Genomic DNA, 16,102 nt, shown 5'->3' with positions numbered 1-16,102 from the left:
CCCAGTAATCAGGGAATGTTGAAAGGTGAGTATCAAATTCAAACTGCTATATTCAGCTGTCTTCAGAGTATTTTTTCCTGAAGTATCAAAGACATTTTATGATGTATAACAGGCTAAGGAAGAAACAAAGTTTATTTAACAAAATGTGAGCAAGTAAACAGAAGGGGACTCTGCTTCTCATTCTTCTGAGAGTGAAGTTCATAGACAGACTTTGCCAGTGAACCCTTTTCAAAGGAAAATTCTTGAGACGCAGGAAAAGCACAGGGGATGACTAGAAGAATCAAGAGTACCTTAGACTTGAACCAGAGTCTGGTGTTGGGAGACGCAGATGAACAGGAAAACAGCAACAAAGAAATCAGTGAATACATGGGAGAATATAAAGCACCACATTTATGGAAAATGGCTTTGCAAGAAAAAGTGGCTGAAAAAGATTGGACTTTTTTTGACTGTGTTAAACTTGTGGGAGGACTGTAAAAGTATAGATCCCACATTATGTCACTAAAGTTTAGGACGACACAAAAAGGTAGTATTCGCATAAAACATTTCATGATACAAACCACGTTATATATAATGAAGCAGTTTTGTGTAGTGTGTAGTCAGGGGTATAATAAACAGACTCATAAATTCATAGGCAAGTACTAGGCCTGCCGCTCGTGACCCATTTTAAGCCAAGCCAATTTTCCATTCCAAAGGTAAGAATGTACATTGCGTCTGTAAGGTAAAGACCTTAACCATTATACTAAACCCCAATTCCAAATGAGTGTGCATGGGGGGTTTAGGGAAATCTTTACAGTGACTGTTGTATGTGTTACAGATATTAACGAAACAAAAGATGGACAAAGGCAAGTTTAATGTTAATATGCTGTGATCTTTTGTTGCTGAGGTGGAAGAGGGGTGCAAAAGTACACTGATTATATTACCTGCAAAATTAAGATATTTTTCTTACTTTTACAATGGTGAATGTCTAAACTAAGGCCTTGGCTTAAGCTATAAATATTTTTGTAAGCAAGTAGGCTTTAAAAATAATACAAAAATGATGAAATCCATAAAAATGCTATGTTTCTGACGTGCAACAATATTAGCTTTTTTTCCATTAGCAAATGTTCAATGGGAGTCAAGAAGTCTACAGATGAAGATATTGTCATAGTGAACTTTTCAAGTGCACGCAGTTAATCTAGAGAGTTCTAAGCCTTCATTGCTGAGGGAAATGCAAAATGTAAACCTACAATGGCAAGCAGTTAAGTGAAAAACACAGTTTGAAATTACTGTAAGTGAATAACAGATAGTCTCCTTAGCAGCCTTAACGCTTTAATGCATTTAATAGAACAGTGTACAATTTAATTTTGTTTAACAATAACCACTGCATTTTTTTTAGGGCTAAAAGTTAATTTTCTGAAGCATAAAGCTGTTTTTCACATTTAGGAGAGGAATGGAGATATAAATAGAATAGACAACAATGTTTAAGTGGGAACATTGGCTGTAGCATTTGTTTTAGCAAGTGCTAACTTTAACTTTAGGTAAAGTAATGTCTATGTGTGCAGCTGTCAATCTGGGTCAATTATATGTATCTGGAGGATTAACAGTTAAGATAAGAAGGGATGACATAAAAAATGGACATATAATAAACCTTTAGGAAAGTCTCCAGAAGCATATGGTATTCATGTGGAAGTTAAGATGAAGTGACAAACATCTGGAACATTTTCTTTAACAGAATTTTAGAAGGAGGGGAAGCACCAATATCTTGGAAGAAAGATGTGGTGACTGTATTATCTAAGGATGGTAAAGACGCACCAGACCCAGTTTCATAAATACTCATTTCAATTTTAAACCATGATTACAAAATGTTTACCTCTATACTAGCTAAGAACAGATCCAAAAACAAATGAAACAGAGTCCAAACTGGCCGTAATTTTTTAATATAAAACATACGCGCTTTCAGGTTAAAAAACCCTTCATCAGACAAACTTCACATAATCATGACAGTCTTTAAATTCTAAAACAATTTTAAAAACAACCAGTCACTTTCTATACTTGACTCGCCTTTTCTTTAGGGTTGGTTTTAAAGGCATAGAACAATTTAACCCAGGTGGGTTATCAGCAGCCAACTGTATGATCCATCTTAATTCTGCATACTCTGTATCATTAACAATGCCCCCCCCCCCTTTTTCATCTGTGCAACATGCAGAACGTTTGTTGGAGAAATCATTATTTGAATGCACATAGTATGCATCCTAGGCATACTTTTCATAATATTATGCAAGGCCAAGGATATAGTGTTTCTCGGCTGTGCACAGATAACAATGAGTTTCACAAAGAAATTGATGTGTTAAATGAACATCTTAAGGAAAAGGGGTACTCAAATGAAAGCTTAGAAAAAACTAAGAACAGCATAATATCCAGTAGGGAAGCCAGGGCAAGACCATGGTTTCCTGATAATAAAGAAAAGCAGTTGAAGTCATCTGATAAATATAACAAAAAACCCAAGGTAATGCTATGTTATAGTAATAACGTGTATGGGATATGTGATATTATTAAGCAAAACTGGAAGATACTAAGAAGTGATAGTCACTTGAAAGATATTTTAGATGAGAAACCTAGACTGACTTTCAAGCAAAATAGTACTATAAAAGATATGCTATGCATAGAACCTGGGTTAAAAAATAAGAAGGCTAATAATGATTCCTCTGCACATATGAGAACAGGGACCTTTCCCTGCAGACATTGTAAAGCATGTTCAAATGTGAATGGTTTAAATTACTTTATACATCCTGTTAAGGACAAAAAATATACATCTGAGTTTTATGCAGATTGCCACACAGACAATGTGATTTACTTGGCATGATGCAAGTCCTGTCCGTGTTTTTATGTTGTAAAAACTAATTGTAAGTTAAAAACAAGAATACTGCACCACTTGTCATCCATTAGACAGAAGGATAAACGCAATGCATTATACCAGCATGTTTCTAGCTTTCCAGATCACACTTTTGGTTTTATGGCTCTGCATGTTGCACAGATGAAAAGGGGAGGGGGGGCATTGTTAATGATACAGAGTATGCAGAACTGAGATGGATCATACAGTTGGCTGCTGATAACCCACCTGGATTAAATAGTTCTATGCCTTTAAAACCAGTCCTAAAGAAAAGGCGGGTCAAGTATAGAAAGTGACTGGTTGTTTTTAAAATTGTTTTAGTATTTAAAGACTGTCATGGTTTTGTGAAGTTTGTCTGATGAAGGGTTTTTTAAAATGAAAGCACTTACATTTTATAATAAAAGATTACGGCCAGTTTGGACTCTATTTTGTTTGTTTTTGGATCTGTTCTTACAAGAGGTTCGAGAGGAGTCCTTAAGGGAAGTTAAGAGGTTTGTGTTTTGCTATACTAGCTAAGAAAATGGCAAAGTTATTAACAAAATTGATCGCTATGGATCAATGTGAGTTTGTGGAGGGGAGGTAAATATTTAACATTAAAAGAACAATGAAGATCCAGAGGGAAGCAGAAAGCAAGAAAATACTGATGTTGGTGGTGGGTCTTGATGCGCAGAAGGCATTCAACAGAGTAAACTGGGATTTTAGGAGTAGGACAATAGAAGCATTTACATTTCCTGACACAATAAGGTTAATTAGGAGGACATATGAAGGATCAGAGAAAAGAACTGAAGTGGGATGGTTCCTCTATGATAAGCTGCGTTTCAACAGAGGAATCAAAACAGGGGTGTCATCTTTCCCCTTTATTTGCTTTATATTTAGATCCATTGGAAAAGAAACTAAGGGACTCAGAAATGTGAGGATATAATTACTATGGTAAACAAGAAAAGTTGGCTTTATTTGCAGCTGATATTATTTTGTACCTGATAAATCCTGAAAAGGACATCTCCATGTTGTGGAACATTTTGAAACAGTTTCAAGTCTTTTCAGGATATAAAACTAATACATACAAAACAAAATCCAGAAAAAGGACATCTCCATGTTGTGGAACATTTTGAAACAGTTTCAAGTCTTTTCAGGATATAAAAATAATAAATACAAAACAAAGGCTATAGCTGTAAATTATGTACCCGCACACAATCTGGTTCAGCAAATTCCATATTTATGGGGACACAATAAGATGAAATATTTAGGCATATGGATTAAAAAGGTTTCTGTTATGGCAGATAAGGATATGTGGAAAGAGACTAGAGAGAGAATACAAAAAATGAGAAACCTGAAACTCTTGTTTACAGATATGGATAGTAAGGAAAAAGCAGTGACATGTTTTTAGCACCTTTAACTTTACATACAGGTCAGGCATATTTTTATCAACCAGAGAAGGTGAAGACAATAACAAAGAGTTGAAGGAATTTATCTAGGAGAAGAGGGCAAGAGGTAAGTGGGATAAGTTGACCCTTCTAGTAGAACAAGGTCATTTAGGACTGCCTGATCTGAAGGGATATTTCAGAGCTACACAATTAACCGTCATATACATAGCACAAACAGAAGATTATAATTCAAAGTGGAAAGGGAAACTAATGAAGCAGAAAGGGGGGCAAGAAATAATGTAAAGGAATGATGATAAAGCAGGGGAAGAAATAAAGAGAGTGGAATTCTGTATGAAGATCATTAAGGGGAATAAAAACCATCATACAGAACATTACATTCACAAAATAACAAATAATTCTAAGAATTAAGTTAATATGGGAATGGGAAATAGGAGATTTTGACAATAGGGATGATTGTAAGCAGGGTACAGAAAACAGGCACGATGGGGCTGGAATTTACTAGAGAAAACTGGCAAAGGAACCAAGGTACTAGGAGCAAATTACTAGAGACGGAAAGATAATAAGAGTGGGATGAGGCCAAGATGATGTCTAGGTCTTCTTTACCAGGGACTACTATCAAAGTACAGGCAAAGAGAAAGGGACAGGGGAATCTTAGGTGAATGACCTGATCAAGTGGGGTTTTTAGTCAAATCTAGAACAGAAGCTACGGTTAAAAAAGGGATACTTAGTAGGGCATGTAAATATTTTATAACTATAAGAATGAATCACAGGAGGTTAGAAAATAGAAACTGGAAAAGTAATTTACAAGACAACAATGGGAGGACATATGCATGGCTCTCAAGTATGCAACAAAGTCTAGAAAGTTTAGGATAATTGCTTGAAAGTATATGCATAAGTATTTTACACCAAGTGACTTCAATGGATTTTTCTTTAGGTAAATATTGGAGGTACGATAGAGAAGAATGAAGTAACTTACTGGAACAGGGGTTTTTGGTGTGTAATGAGCTGTCAGATTTTAAAAATTCCCTAAAGTATTCTGTCAAAGCTATTCAGTGAACAAATTACTGTAACTAAGGATATGATTTTTCTGAGGTGGGACACAGTATTTGAATGGCCTAGACATAGTAAGGCTTTATTAAGCTTAATTCTGATGGATGCCAAAAAACAATTACTAGGAAATAGAAAACCGTCTAAACCAACTGTATTCCAAGTATTTATGACTAGAAGAGACAGATAAAAGAACTGGAAGAGGGATCTTTGGAAAAGGAAAGGAGCAAATTACGTATAAATAAATACATGCAGAATAATAGCAGAATAATGCTCAGGAGGAGTATGAGTGAAGTTTAAGGGAAGGGAAGAATGCAACAATTTATGTAATTTTGAATACAGGATAATTAAAAAGAAAGAAAAGATATGCGATGCATAATGTATGTAAATGGGAAAAATGTTAATATTGCTCGTTTTCTTTTCTGTTAACGTAGATCTGTTTATTTCTTAAGTGATCATTTAATTGCACATCCCTTGATAAAAAAAGTCCTGCACTCAGACTTGATCCATCTAACTCCGTAATTAAGAAGGCATTATCCTAAATTTACTCTGCTCCTCCAGAACAGTTTGTACTCCAACAGTGCCAAAGGAAACTTGAAACTCCTCCAGTGGAAGAACTTCAGCCAATGTCTTAGCCAAATTTGATTAATCTGCATGAATGCCACCTCGATATTAATATAGCAATAACCCACGCCTGGGTGTGGGTAATGCGGGATTTAACCACGGTTGGCATGGTTTGGCCCAGAGGGCGAAGCCCGAGGGACCAAACAAAGACAACCGTGGTTAAATCCCGCATTATCCACACCCAGAAGTGGGTTACTGCTATTATACTATGACATTATTTAAGAAAAGAAACAATTACTTTACTTAAATAATGGCATTGTATAATGCCTCTTTGCTGCCCTTCCGCAGCTGTCTGGCATCCGTGGCAGTTCTGATGTACTGCGCATGCCTACACAGTACATCAGAGCTGTGGCCAAAAGCAACGGAGAAAGCAAGATCTCCGTTGCTTTTTATTGTTTCGCTATGTTAAATGGGTTTAACATAGCGAGACAGCTTTAAAATAAGCAACGGAGATGTCCGTTGCTTATTTTAAAGCTGTCTCGCTATGTTAAACCCATTTAACATAGCGAGACAGGTTTAAAAAAAAGCAATGGAGAAAGCAAGATCTCCATTGCTTTTTAAACACTGTGTCGCTATGTTAAAGGAGTTTAACATAGTGAGACAGCTTTAAAAAAAGCTATGGAGATCTCCGTTGCTTTTTTTTAAACCTGTGTCTCTATGTTAAACTCTTTTAACATAGCAAGACAGTGTTTTAAAAAAAGACTTATACTAATGGAAAAAGTCCAGGCAACCGGACCTTTTTCCATTAGTACAAGTCGATTTACAACATGCACGCTGGCCAGTCAGCGTGCACGTTTTGGAATATTAACAGGGGGTCATGGTATAATCTGCATGAATGCCACCTCGAGCATCCCCCCCTCCCCCCGAAACAAAGCCAAAAATCTCAGTATGATTAACCTGGTCAACAAAAGTCAATAATTAAATATATCAAACTCAACTACTTGCATACCCACAGAGTTCAAAATGGGTTAAGGTGAGAGGGTATAATTTTATTCATTTTCTGATTACAAACAGTGTCTCATACTTCTTACAAACTTCTGTTACTGAAATTCATAGAAAGCAGTGTGTATTTACTATAAAATTTCATTGGAAACATTTATGGATTGCACATTTTCATTTGAAATACCATTTACCACAGAAAACACACAAGTCAACAACTGACTGAAGAAGTTTGCACAACTACTAAACATACACCTAACTGATTATCTGAAGGAGACAGTAGTTGGGAATCTCCAAAGATTGACCTCGTCCACAAACTTTACTTTCATTAAATTCTACATGCATTTTTTTTATCAGTATTAAGGCTAAAGGACACAGATGAAATATGTACACAGGCACTGGAATTGACCCCTCACCTTAATTACATTAATGAAGTTCAAATATGCACCACAGACAATTTTAAGTACCTAAGTTCAGAATCACCTTCCAGACAAACAGAAAACTGTTCAAAGTGACAGGATAGCAATAATTCATACATCAAGCACAGCTCGCATCTTTAGCGGCAGTAGTACCTGGCTGGGGTGGGAGATAAGGGATTTACACTTGACTGGCAAGAAAACTTTCTGAAGACTTTGTTCTCAGGATCTGATGCTTTCACCAAGAGAGTGTAAACCCCATTATAAATTTCATTTGCCCTGAAGAGGGTCAAACAGTCAGGCCAAGAGAGTGTGAATTCCAAACCCTATGTCAGCTACTATTACTTTTATAGTGTGGCAATTAAAATTTGTTTTTACTTGATGCAAAATACAAGAGTTTTGTAAGTGCCGTTTTTTTACAAGCTTACCATTTATGTTTCTGGCAAACTGCAGTAACAGTAATAGAAGTGTTTTGCTTGCTGTTGCAACAAGAACTAGGATTTCTTTTTGTTCCTCTCTAAATCCATCCTTTCTAGTGGATAAACGGACCTGAGATGATGCTTTCATTTATTTGATGTATGATCTGTGCTATTGGATACTTTAGGGGCTTCAGACCTTTCTAAACCAACAGACTATCCAGCATTGGTTGTACCTAAATGGTTCCTTGGGTTTACATCCCCCTGCTGGACAACTGTTTTAAAGCCTGGTAACAATTTATTTCAATGCATCTGACATGCTGACAAGAAATCTGGCACAATATTCAAAGGCAGCTGCAGCAAATAAACAGTCTGGTATGATACTGAATAAACAGGACTGTAAGAAAACCTTTTATATAAATCCTGAAAACATACACATTCCACTTAGTTTTCTTTCACAGTAAGCAGTGAAACCAGGTCATGACCTCGGATAACAGACAAGTTTAAAGGTAGCAGTTCTCTCAAAAATGACCAGCCATAGTAACAAAATGGTACCAAAACACTTACTACAACAAATGCAACTTAACGTTCTTGTCTACAGCCTAACAGAATATTTTTTTCTTACAAAATCACCTCAGAGATTGCAATAGTGCAGCAGCCATATAAAAAAAACACTAACCCTTGAGAAGCAAGGGGATCCAATTTTCTACTTCCTAATGATTTAACAATATACTTTTGTTTGACATTGGAGTATTCAAACCAGTTTTTCATATAGCAGATCTACTGCTTACTAATAATCCGAGTTAAAGGATTTCCCACTGTCCTCTTAGAACGTACTAAGACCCAGTTACTTTAATTAGCTATTTACAATACTGCCTGCAATCCTACTTTTTTCGGAAAGACTTCTGGTATTTTTTTTCCTTTGTCCCTTCCCCTTTTCTGGTATTACACAAAAAGCAGATTCTAGGAAAAGAGAAAATTCCTCAAATAAGATCTAGCGGATGTCTGCGGTAATTCTTTCAACCTAGCCTTAGACTGAACCCACCAACACTGAGAAAACTCTGATAAGGGTTGGTCCAAGAAGTGCTTCTGGTTCACAGGAACACAGAGAACTGCCTTGACATCTAATTGGCAGATCTGAGTTTTAGGTCAAGCAAGTTAAAGTACTTCATTGAACGTCAACTATATCATAATTAAATTATGGGCCATGTGTGCAAATTTATCAAAAGTCTTACTCAGCTTAGTGAACGTGTCTTTTGAGTCATTTTCTGGCAAATTATTAAAAACTCCCAGACAGTCAATAATAAGATACGATAATTTAAGACCCCAATTGGCAGGGTGAAAGAGAAGCAAACCTTTTCACCATACCTGTTTTTTAACCTCCCTATTTTATGGCAAAACATTTACTTCAAAAGTCCTGCCTGTAGGGTGTACTGTCAGATGCACCATCCTAGGATCCACATTACAGATTTCTTGATGTTCTTCTGGTACTCTATGTAACTTGCCTGGGTCTAGCAGTGATAATTCTTCATGAGGTTGTGGCATTAAGAATGAGCTATCCAAGTTTGGAGCCAACTGGCTCTGATGCATTCATCATCATCTTCTTTTTTAAAAAGGCAGCTTTTTACTGAGACGCATTCAATGGACTCCTCCCTCTTCTTATTTACTGTCTCACTGAGGGAGATTTTCTTGATGATGATTATGCTGATGAAACAGAGGATACATTATGTTTAACAAAAACATGAGACTCAATAACAACACTAATATTCTTTCTTTTTCATCTTCCAAATCCACAATTGTCCTACTTTTTTTTTAAAGCAGAAAAATCACCATAGCATTACTGAGGTCCGAAGTAGATTTCATGGGGATACTGGAGTTATACATGGGTAGTGGGTGCTTGTGCACTTATGAATTCACTAGACACACTCCTCTATGATTGATTTATTACTGATAACTGTCAATTCAAAGGCTGGTAAAGGTACATTAGTTTTGAATGCTTCATAGGCTAGGTTTGAATAAGTCTGGAAGTGATTAGTGTTTAACCTTGGAATTCTACACTCTGCCCCCTTGCATTTGCTCTTTGAGAAGCCTTGTTTCAATTCCTTTTTCCCCAACACTGCTTTCACTGCATAAAAGCAGAGTTTTGGAAGGTCTTCTATCAGCTCTTCATCCACTACTTCTACTTCAGGCTTCTTGCTCATCTTTTTAAGCTTCTCTTTTAATATATACTTCAGATTCCTCAACCTCCTATTTTTTTGCAGCAGCAGCTTGAGTTATTACACAACTCTCAATGCCACAAGAAACAAAAGTATGCGATACACCACGAAAAATCAAACTGACATTGAAAGATGTTAGGAGAGGTCTTTCACAAAACCACTTACTCAGAGTGAAGTATGGAAGATACAAGATCTTCTCACATGATGATGGTTACCTTCAGAATTACAGAAAAACATCAAAAAATGAATAAATAACTGGTAATGAAATAAAACAAGGCAAATACAACCAGAAAAATTAGAAAATGAAATAGCCAATCTGAAGGAATATTTTCAAAAACTCAAGGAATTAGCTAGGGTTTGGGAAGGATACATCAAACCACAGTGACCAATAAGAGGAAATGAAGGCAACCAGAGCAAGCATATGCTTAAAATGACTGTCCTGAAACCAACACACTGTGGGTTTTGCTAGAAAATATGCACTAATGAAGAGACAAAGGAATGTAAGGCTTCCAATACATCAGCACTAAATACTGAAATGCTTCCTGCTGAAGATGCGTTAGTGCTGTCCACTTCAAAATGGTCCCCTGGAAGCAACCCTAGAAAAGAAGACAGCACTACATTCATAGTTTTCCAACTTCTGTAAAAGATCTAGAAGGCAACAGAACAGAACACTTGTGGAACAAAACACACAAGGCAAATGAAGTACAAATGCAATGCCAGTTTTCTTACCCATAACTTTAAATGCCTCATCTGTGAGTCTGTGCAATGTACTGTTACTAGCTCTATGAAGAAATGTGTTTTATGCTACACTTATCTAACCTTTTGCCTCTCATGTCTTGTACTTAACATGGAAAAAATTCAAACTAATAAAATACAACAGAAAAATTATTGCAATAACATGCAACTAAAACGCTGGTTAAAAAAAGGATATGAACACAGTTTTAAAATTTTGATTCCTAAAAAGGAGTCTTAAAATTAACTTCTTAGACGCTCAAATGAGGAGAACATAAGCTGATAGCTGGTGCCAATGGAAAATTTTACATGCTCCATCTAGTGGTACCAAAGAAGAGTGCAACTTGCCACAGTCCCAGCCTAACTCTTCTTGCTATGGCAGATTATGGTGAAGTAATGCTGCTTCAAAACATGTTAAAAGAAAAAAAAAACCCTGTAATGGAACTGAAATAAAATTTTAACAACTTTATTCATAGTTTAACTTGTAATCACACAATAATAATGCTGTTTATCAACCACAAATGCATGTTAATTACAATCCACTTTTAGAAAAGAACTACTAACCTCCTTTTTGGGACTGCCAGTGGGCTGCTTCCTGCCCTTAAAAAGCCATCTGATTGATTTGAAGATGAGCTTGATGACCGTGCATCAGTCATACCAGGATACAATAATCTATCCTCAGTTTGGTGCGCTTTATTCCAAACCACAGTTTGTGGTGAAGATGTCTGAATTCTCCTCCTGCAAAAATAAAAAAAGTTTTGAATTTACCACAGAAGCAGCTTGCTGCAGCATCAGATAGCGATCCACATAACTAAAAAGCATCTCAACATCATGCAATCTCAACTTTCTTAATTACAGAAGCTTTAAGTAAAGTAGAGCTAAAACAAAGCATTCATTCACAAAAGTTCGAAGAATAAGCACTGCACGGTTAACTTACTACACTGGCTTCGAAGAATAAGCACTGCACGGTTAACTTACTATACTGGCTTCGAAGAATAAGCTCTGCACGGTTAACTTACTACACTGGCTTCGAAGAATAAGCACTGCACGGTTAACTTACTATACTGGCTTCGAAGAATAAGCACTGCACGGTTAACTTACTACACTGGCTTCGAAGAATAAGCACTGCACGGTTAACTTACTATACTGGCATGAGAAACTGTCGTATCAAAGCAAGTTTGTATACAAATAAACAATCAAAACAAATCTTTATGCAAATGAATACTTCAACATTTTCTGCTACCTATAACAGCATTTTACCATTAACATTAAACAGGAGGTGTGAGGTATGTTTTGTTGCGTGAAAAGAGAACCAATGTATTCTTCACTAAACCTCTTTCCCAAAAATTTTCACTTCAGTAGTAAAATACCATATGATTCTTTCCCATAATTGTTTTAAAATGTTGTGAGTTGCTTCTCAGATAGTACAGTACAAAACAATATATTTCACATCTGCTCAGAAAAATCAAGTTTTCATTCTCCAATTTGTATTAATTTTAAAATCCACAGATCTGTACATTATATTAATAAAATAATGTACAGCATGTGAATTTTCCATCATACGCAGCACAGCTGTGTATCTGTATTAATTCTATCCTCCAAAGAATATTATTTGTACGCTGTTTTAATTCATTGCGATACCAAGTTGCTCTATGTTTTCTCATCTTACAGTGCATCAAATGATCTTTGCAAACATGAAACGTGAAACATTCTTCTTGCTTACTTATGGCTACAAGTCCTCAGTATTTGGAGTTTCAGTAAAGCATTTTTCAATATAAAAAAACAAGGAGGGTATGTACGTTTTACACTGCATATTTCTCATTTGTTTAGGATTTTAAAGAGTTGTAAAACTGAATTGTGCATTAAGATTTCTTTAGTCAAGTGATTTGTATTCTTATAAATTTGAATGTGTGAGATAACTTATTCATTCTGAAGAAGTCCAATGAAAAGGGATGAAAGCACTTAATAAGCTGTTTGTGCCACTTCATGGTGTTTCATTGTTTCAGGTATTGGTCTACACCGTGTACAGAACTGAGTTGGGTTGTACTGATTTTTCAATCAAAATCAGGTTGAATGAATGCTGCCACCCCATTAAAACAGTGAATCAAATCATGCTTGCAAATATGTAAAGGTGATACACTCCTTTCTTATATTTGACCAAAACTTCTCACTAAAATGTATCCAAAACTGATCTTCTCTAGTGCAGTACAAGTAACAAGTCCACAAATACTGTACTAATTCTATCACACATAGCACAATGTCTGTTTTAACTGTGCATAAAATATCATTTGCACGCTGTCTTACTTTAAATCATGAAGCCCATATTGTGCACACTGCTACCCCACAGCACAGTGAAAATACCTGTAAACATGTACAATAAAGTAGAAGAGTCCTATTGTTTATACTTGGCTATCAGGCATCAGAGAATAGTGCACAAATGCATTACCATCTTCCCATTAAACTGCACCCTAATGCAATACTAGTAGTGCCAATCATGTCAATATTCAACGTTGAGAAATGTGTGCATTTTTAATGTTATTAACCAAGAAGGTAGTTTGATATAGCTGAACTTTTTATTTTCAGCAACAATATAGAAAATAAACAATTTGCCAATAAAAAATAGTTGACCCATGTAACTTCTGGTCTATGGTATGATGTTGAAAGACGAGTTCACCAAACATGTCTTAAATAGACACGTAAATATAAACATTTTCAAATGCTGAATGGCTGCTTCAGCAAATTTTTTTCCCAGGAGAAAATAAACTGCTCGGCCGTACACAAACAAACCAAACTTTCAAACCCTACATAGTGGGGGGCTTTGCCCCCCAGCCCCCCTAACTAAATATACCAACTCCAAGATCACACTACAGTGAGGAAAAGGGCAAATCCCCGATGATGGCCAAGCGATTTTTTCCCCCTAGGAAAAAAATTCGCTGAAATGGCCATTCGGCATTTCAAACGGTCAATATTTACATGTCAATAAAGATGTGTTCAGTGAACTTAGGTTCATAGGTTCATACTAGGCTATCTGCCCTGGGGCAATTATAAGCCTAGCCGGATTCTGTATGGCTTACGCCACCCCTTGATTTGAGTATACTGTGCCCTTTTTAAGGTTTAGTTTACTGTGCCTCTGTCTAACAGTGACACAGGAGTAATCCCTGGGACAAACCTATGATCCCCCATCCACCTATCGAGATTCTTCTTGAAGAGATTCAGTGAGGTGCTCTGCCTCACATGAACTGGAATTCTATTCCAGAGCGAAGGGAGCCTCTGGGTTATGAACCTGTCCCTCCAGCAAGTTCTATTTATTTCTGTGCTGAGGTTCAAGTCCCTCGAGCGTGTGGCTCTAAGGGATTTAGATTTACTGAGGTGGAGCATGTCCATTAATTCTGGATTTGACATAGCTTTGTATGTCAGGCATAGATCGCCTCGAAGTAGGAGGTATGCAACTGAGTAGAGCTGGAGTTCTTTAACCGAGCAGCATATGGCATCTGTTTGAGACCCTTGATCCTCTTGGTGAGATACTTTTGGGGTCTTTCTAATTGCTGCAGGTGTCGGGTAAAGTACATCCCAAAAGGGGCATTGTATTCTATGATGGGCCTGATGAGGGATGAATAAAGGGGCACGATTACCTCTCTTGATCTAGATGTGAAACCCTTCGTGATGAGGTGGGCTATGTAGAAGGTCTTTCTAACTATTTTGGCAATGTGGTTTTCAAAGGAGAGATTGCTATCAACTTGGGTCCTCAGGTCCCTAATAACTTTCTCTGTACTTAATGGGTTTCCACCTATGTGGTAATTTGTGGGCACATTGTTTTTGCCAAAGGGTATGACTATACATTTTTTGGCATTTAGCTTTAAACCATGGTGCTGGCACCAGTTATCTGTCTCTGTGAGACCTTTTTGAAGGATGTTTGTGTCAGCTGGAGAGTCGATTATGGCGCCCAGTTTGCAGTCGCTCGAACTTGGTGAGCCATAGTCCTCCCACGCTTGCCTGTACCTCAGAAAAGTATATACCGAACAAGAGTGGTCCCAGGACAGAACCCTGTGGGATGCCACTTGTGACCGGTTTCGAGTCTGACATGGCTCCAGCAACTCTCACTCTGTGGGTTCTGTCTTTGAGCCAGTTTGTCACCCATCTTGTGACATAGGGGTTTATATTTAAGCTGGCTAGCTTATCTATGATGCCCGAGTGGGGTATTGTGTCAAATGCCTTTGCAAGGTCCAGACAGGCTGTGTGGACTACCTTCCCTTCATCTATGGCTTTGGTGACTGTTTCGAAGTCAACCAGGTTCAAAAGGCAGGATCTGCCCTTGACAAAGCCGAACTGGGTAGGATCTAGTGTCTGTAGGTCCCCAATGTCTTTGTTTATGAGCTCCATGATGATCCTCTCCATAGCCTTGCAGACTAAGCTAGTCAGGCTTATGGGGCGATAGTTTCCAGGGTCCGTAGAGGCTCCACCTTTGTGGAGTGGGACCACTGTTGCTATACACCATTCTGTGGGCACATATCCTGTAGTGAGGCTGAGATTGTATAGCTGTTTTATTTGAGGGATTAGTTCCTCTTGGAGTTCATGTAGGACGCAACCTGGGACACCATCTGGTCCCATGGAAGCAGTGTTTTTTGCTTTGGAGAGGGCAGCCTTCACCTGAGCATCAGACATGTTTGGGAGGCAGCCCTCTGCCGGGATAGATACTTGCTCTTTTGGGGGGGGTGGAGAAGTTTGCACTGAACCTGTCTGCCAGGATATTGGCGATGTCTGTGGGTTCAGTGTATTTTTTGTCGTTTAGAATCAACTCAGAACAAGTCTGGGAGTTGCATCCCAGGTTCTTAACATAACTGAAAAAAGCCTTATGATTGTCTTTGGTGTCCTGTGCAATTTTTCTCTCGAAGCTGGCCTTGGAGGATTTTATGTGGGATCGTAATTTTTTGCTAGTACTGTTCAGAGATGCCTTCCCTATTAGGGATTTTGCTCTATCATGTAGTAGCTTCCTCCTTCTGTTGTACAGTTTATTTATGGCAGGGGTCCACCAGACTGGACACCTGCCTTTAGATGATTGGGTCTTGGTTTTGTTTGGGATAGCATGATCCATGCATTCCTGGAGATGTCCATAGAATGCATTTATATAGGATTCTGCAGTTTGGGCCGTAGTTTCCACTGACCCTGGGGCCTTGAAGGATTCCACTTCAGTTTTGAGAAGTGAGAAGTTCGCTTTTGAGAAGTTTTCACTGTGGTTTTCTGGGCTGGGGGTGGGGGTCGGGATGTGGACATCCAGTGAAATTAATTTATGGTCTGATCTTACCAATGAGGGATATACTTCTGGTGTGGAGCATAGAGTCCCCATGTTGGTAATGATCAGGTCTAGTATGTTGTCCCCTCTTGTGGGAGTGGTGACTAGTTGTTCCATAGCATTTGAGTTTATAATTTCCAGGAACCTTTGGGCTAAGGTGCTGGGGCT

General features: G+C 37.7%; 1 protein-coding gene across 2 annotated transcripts in view; it reads right to left on the bottom strand.

Annotated features, from left to right (window-relative positions):
* Positions 1-16,102, bottom strand: part of MTMR14 (myotubularin related protein 14) — a 1,239,106-nt gene that overhangs the window by 366,981 nt on the left and 856,023 nt on the right. For both annotated transcript variants that reach the window (XM_044078037.1, XM_044078038.1), the window contains exon 17: positions 11,209-11,382. In XM_044078037.1, the coding sequence (XP_043933972.1) occupies positions 11,209-11,382 (174 nt within the window). The remainder of the gene's footprint in view (positions 1-11,208; positions 11,383-16,102) is intronic.

This window comes from Protopterus annectens, chromosome 7.part0 (genome assembly GCF_019279795.1).
Source record: "Protopterus annectens isolate FY-2018-M chromosome 7.part0, PAN1.0, whole genome shotgun sequence".
NCBI classification, from domain to species: Eukaryota; Metazoa; Chordata; order Ceratodontiformes; family Protopteridae; genus Protopterus; species Protopterus annectens.
This window is presented reverse-complemented; position numbering and strand designations above follow the sequence as displayed.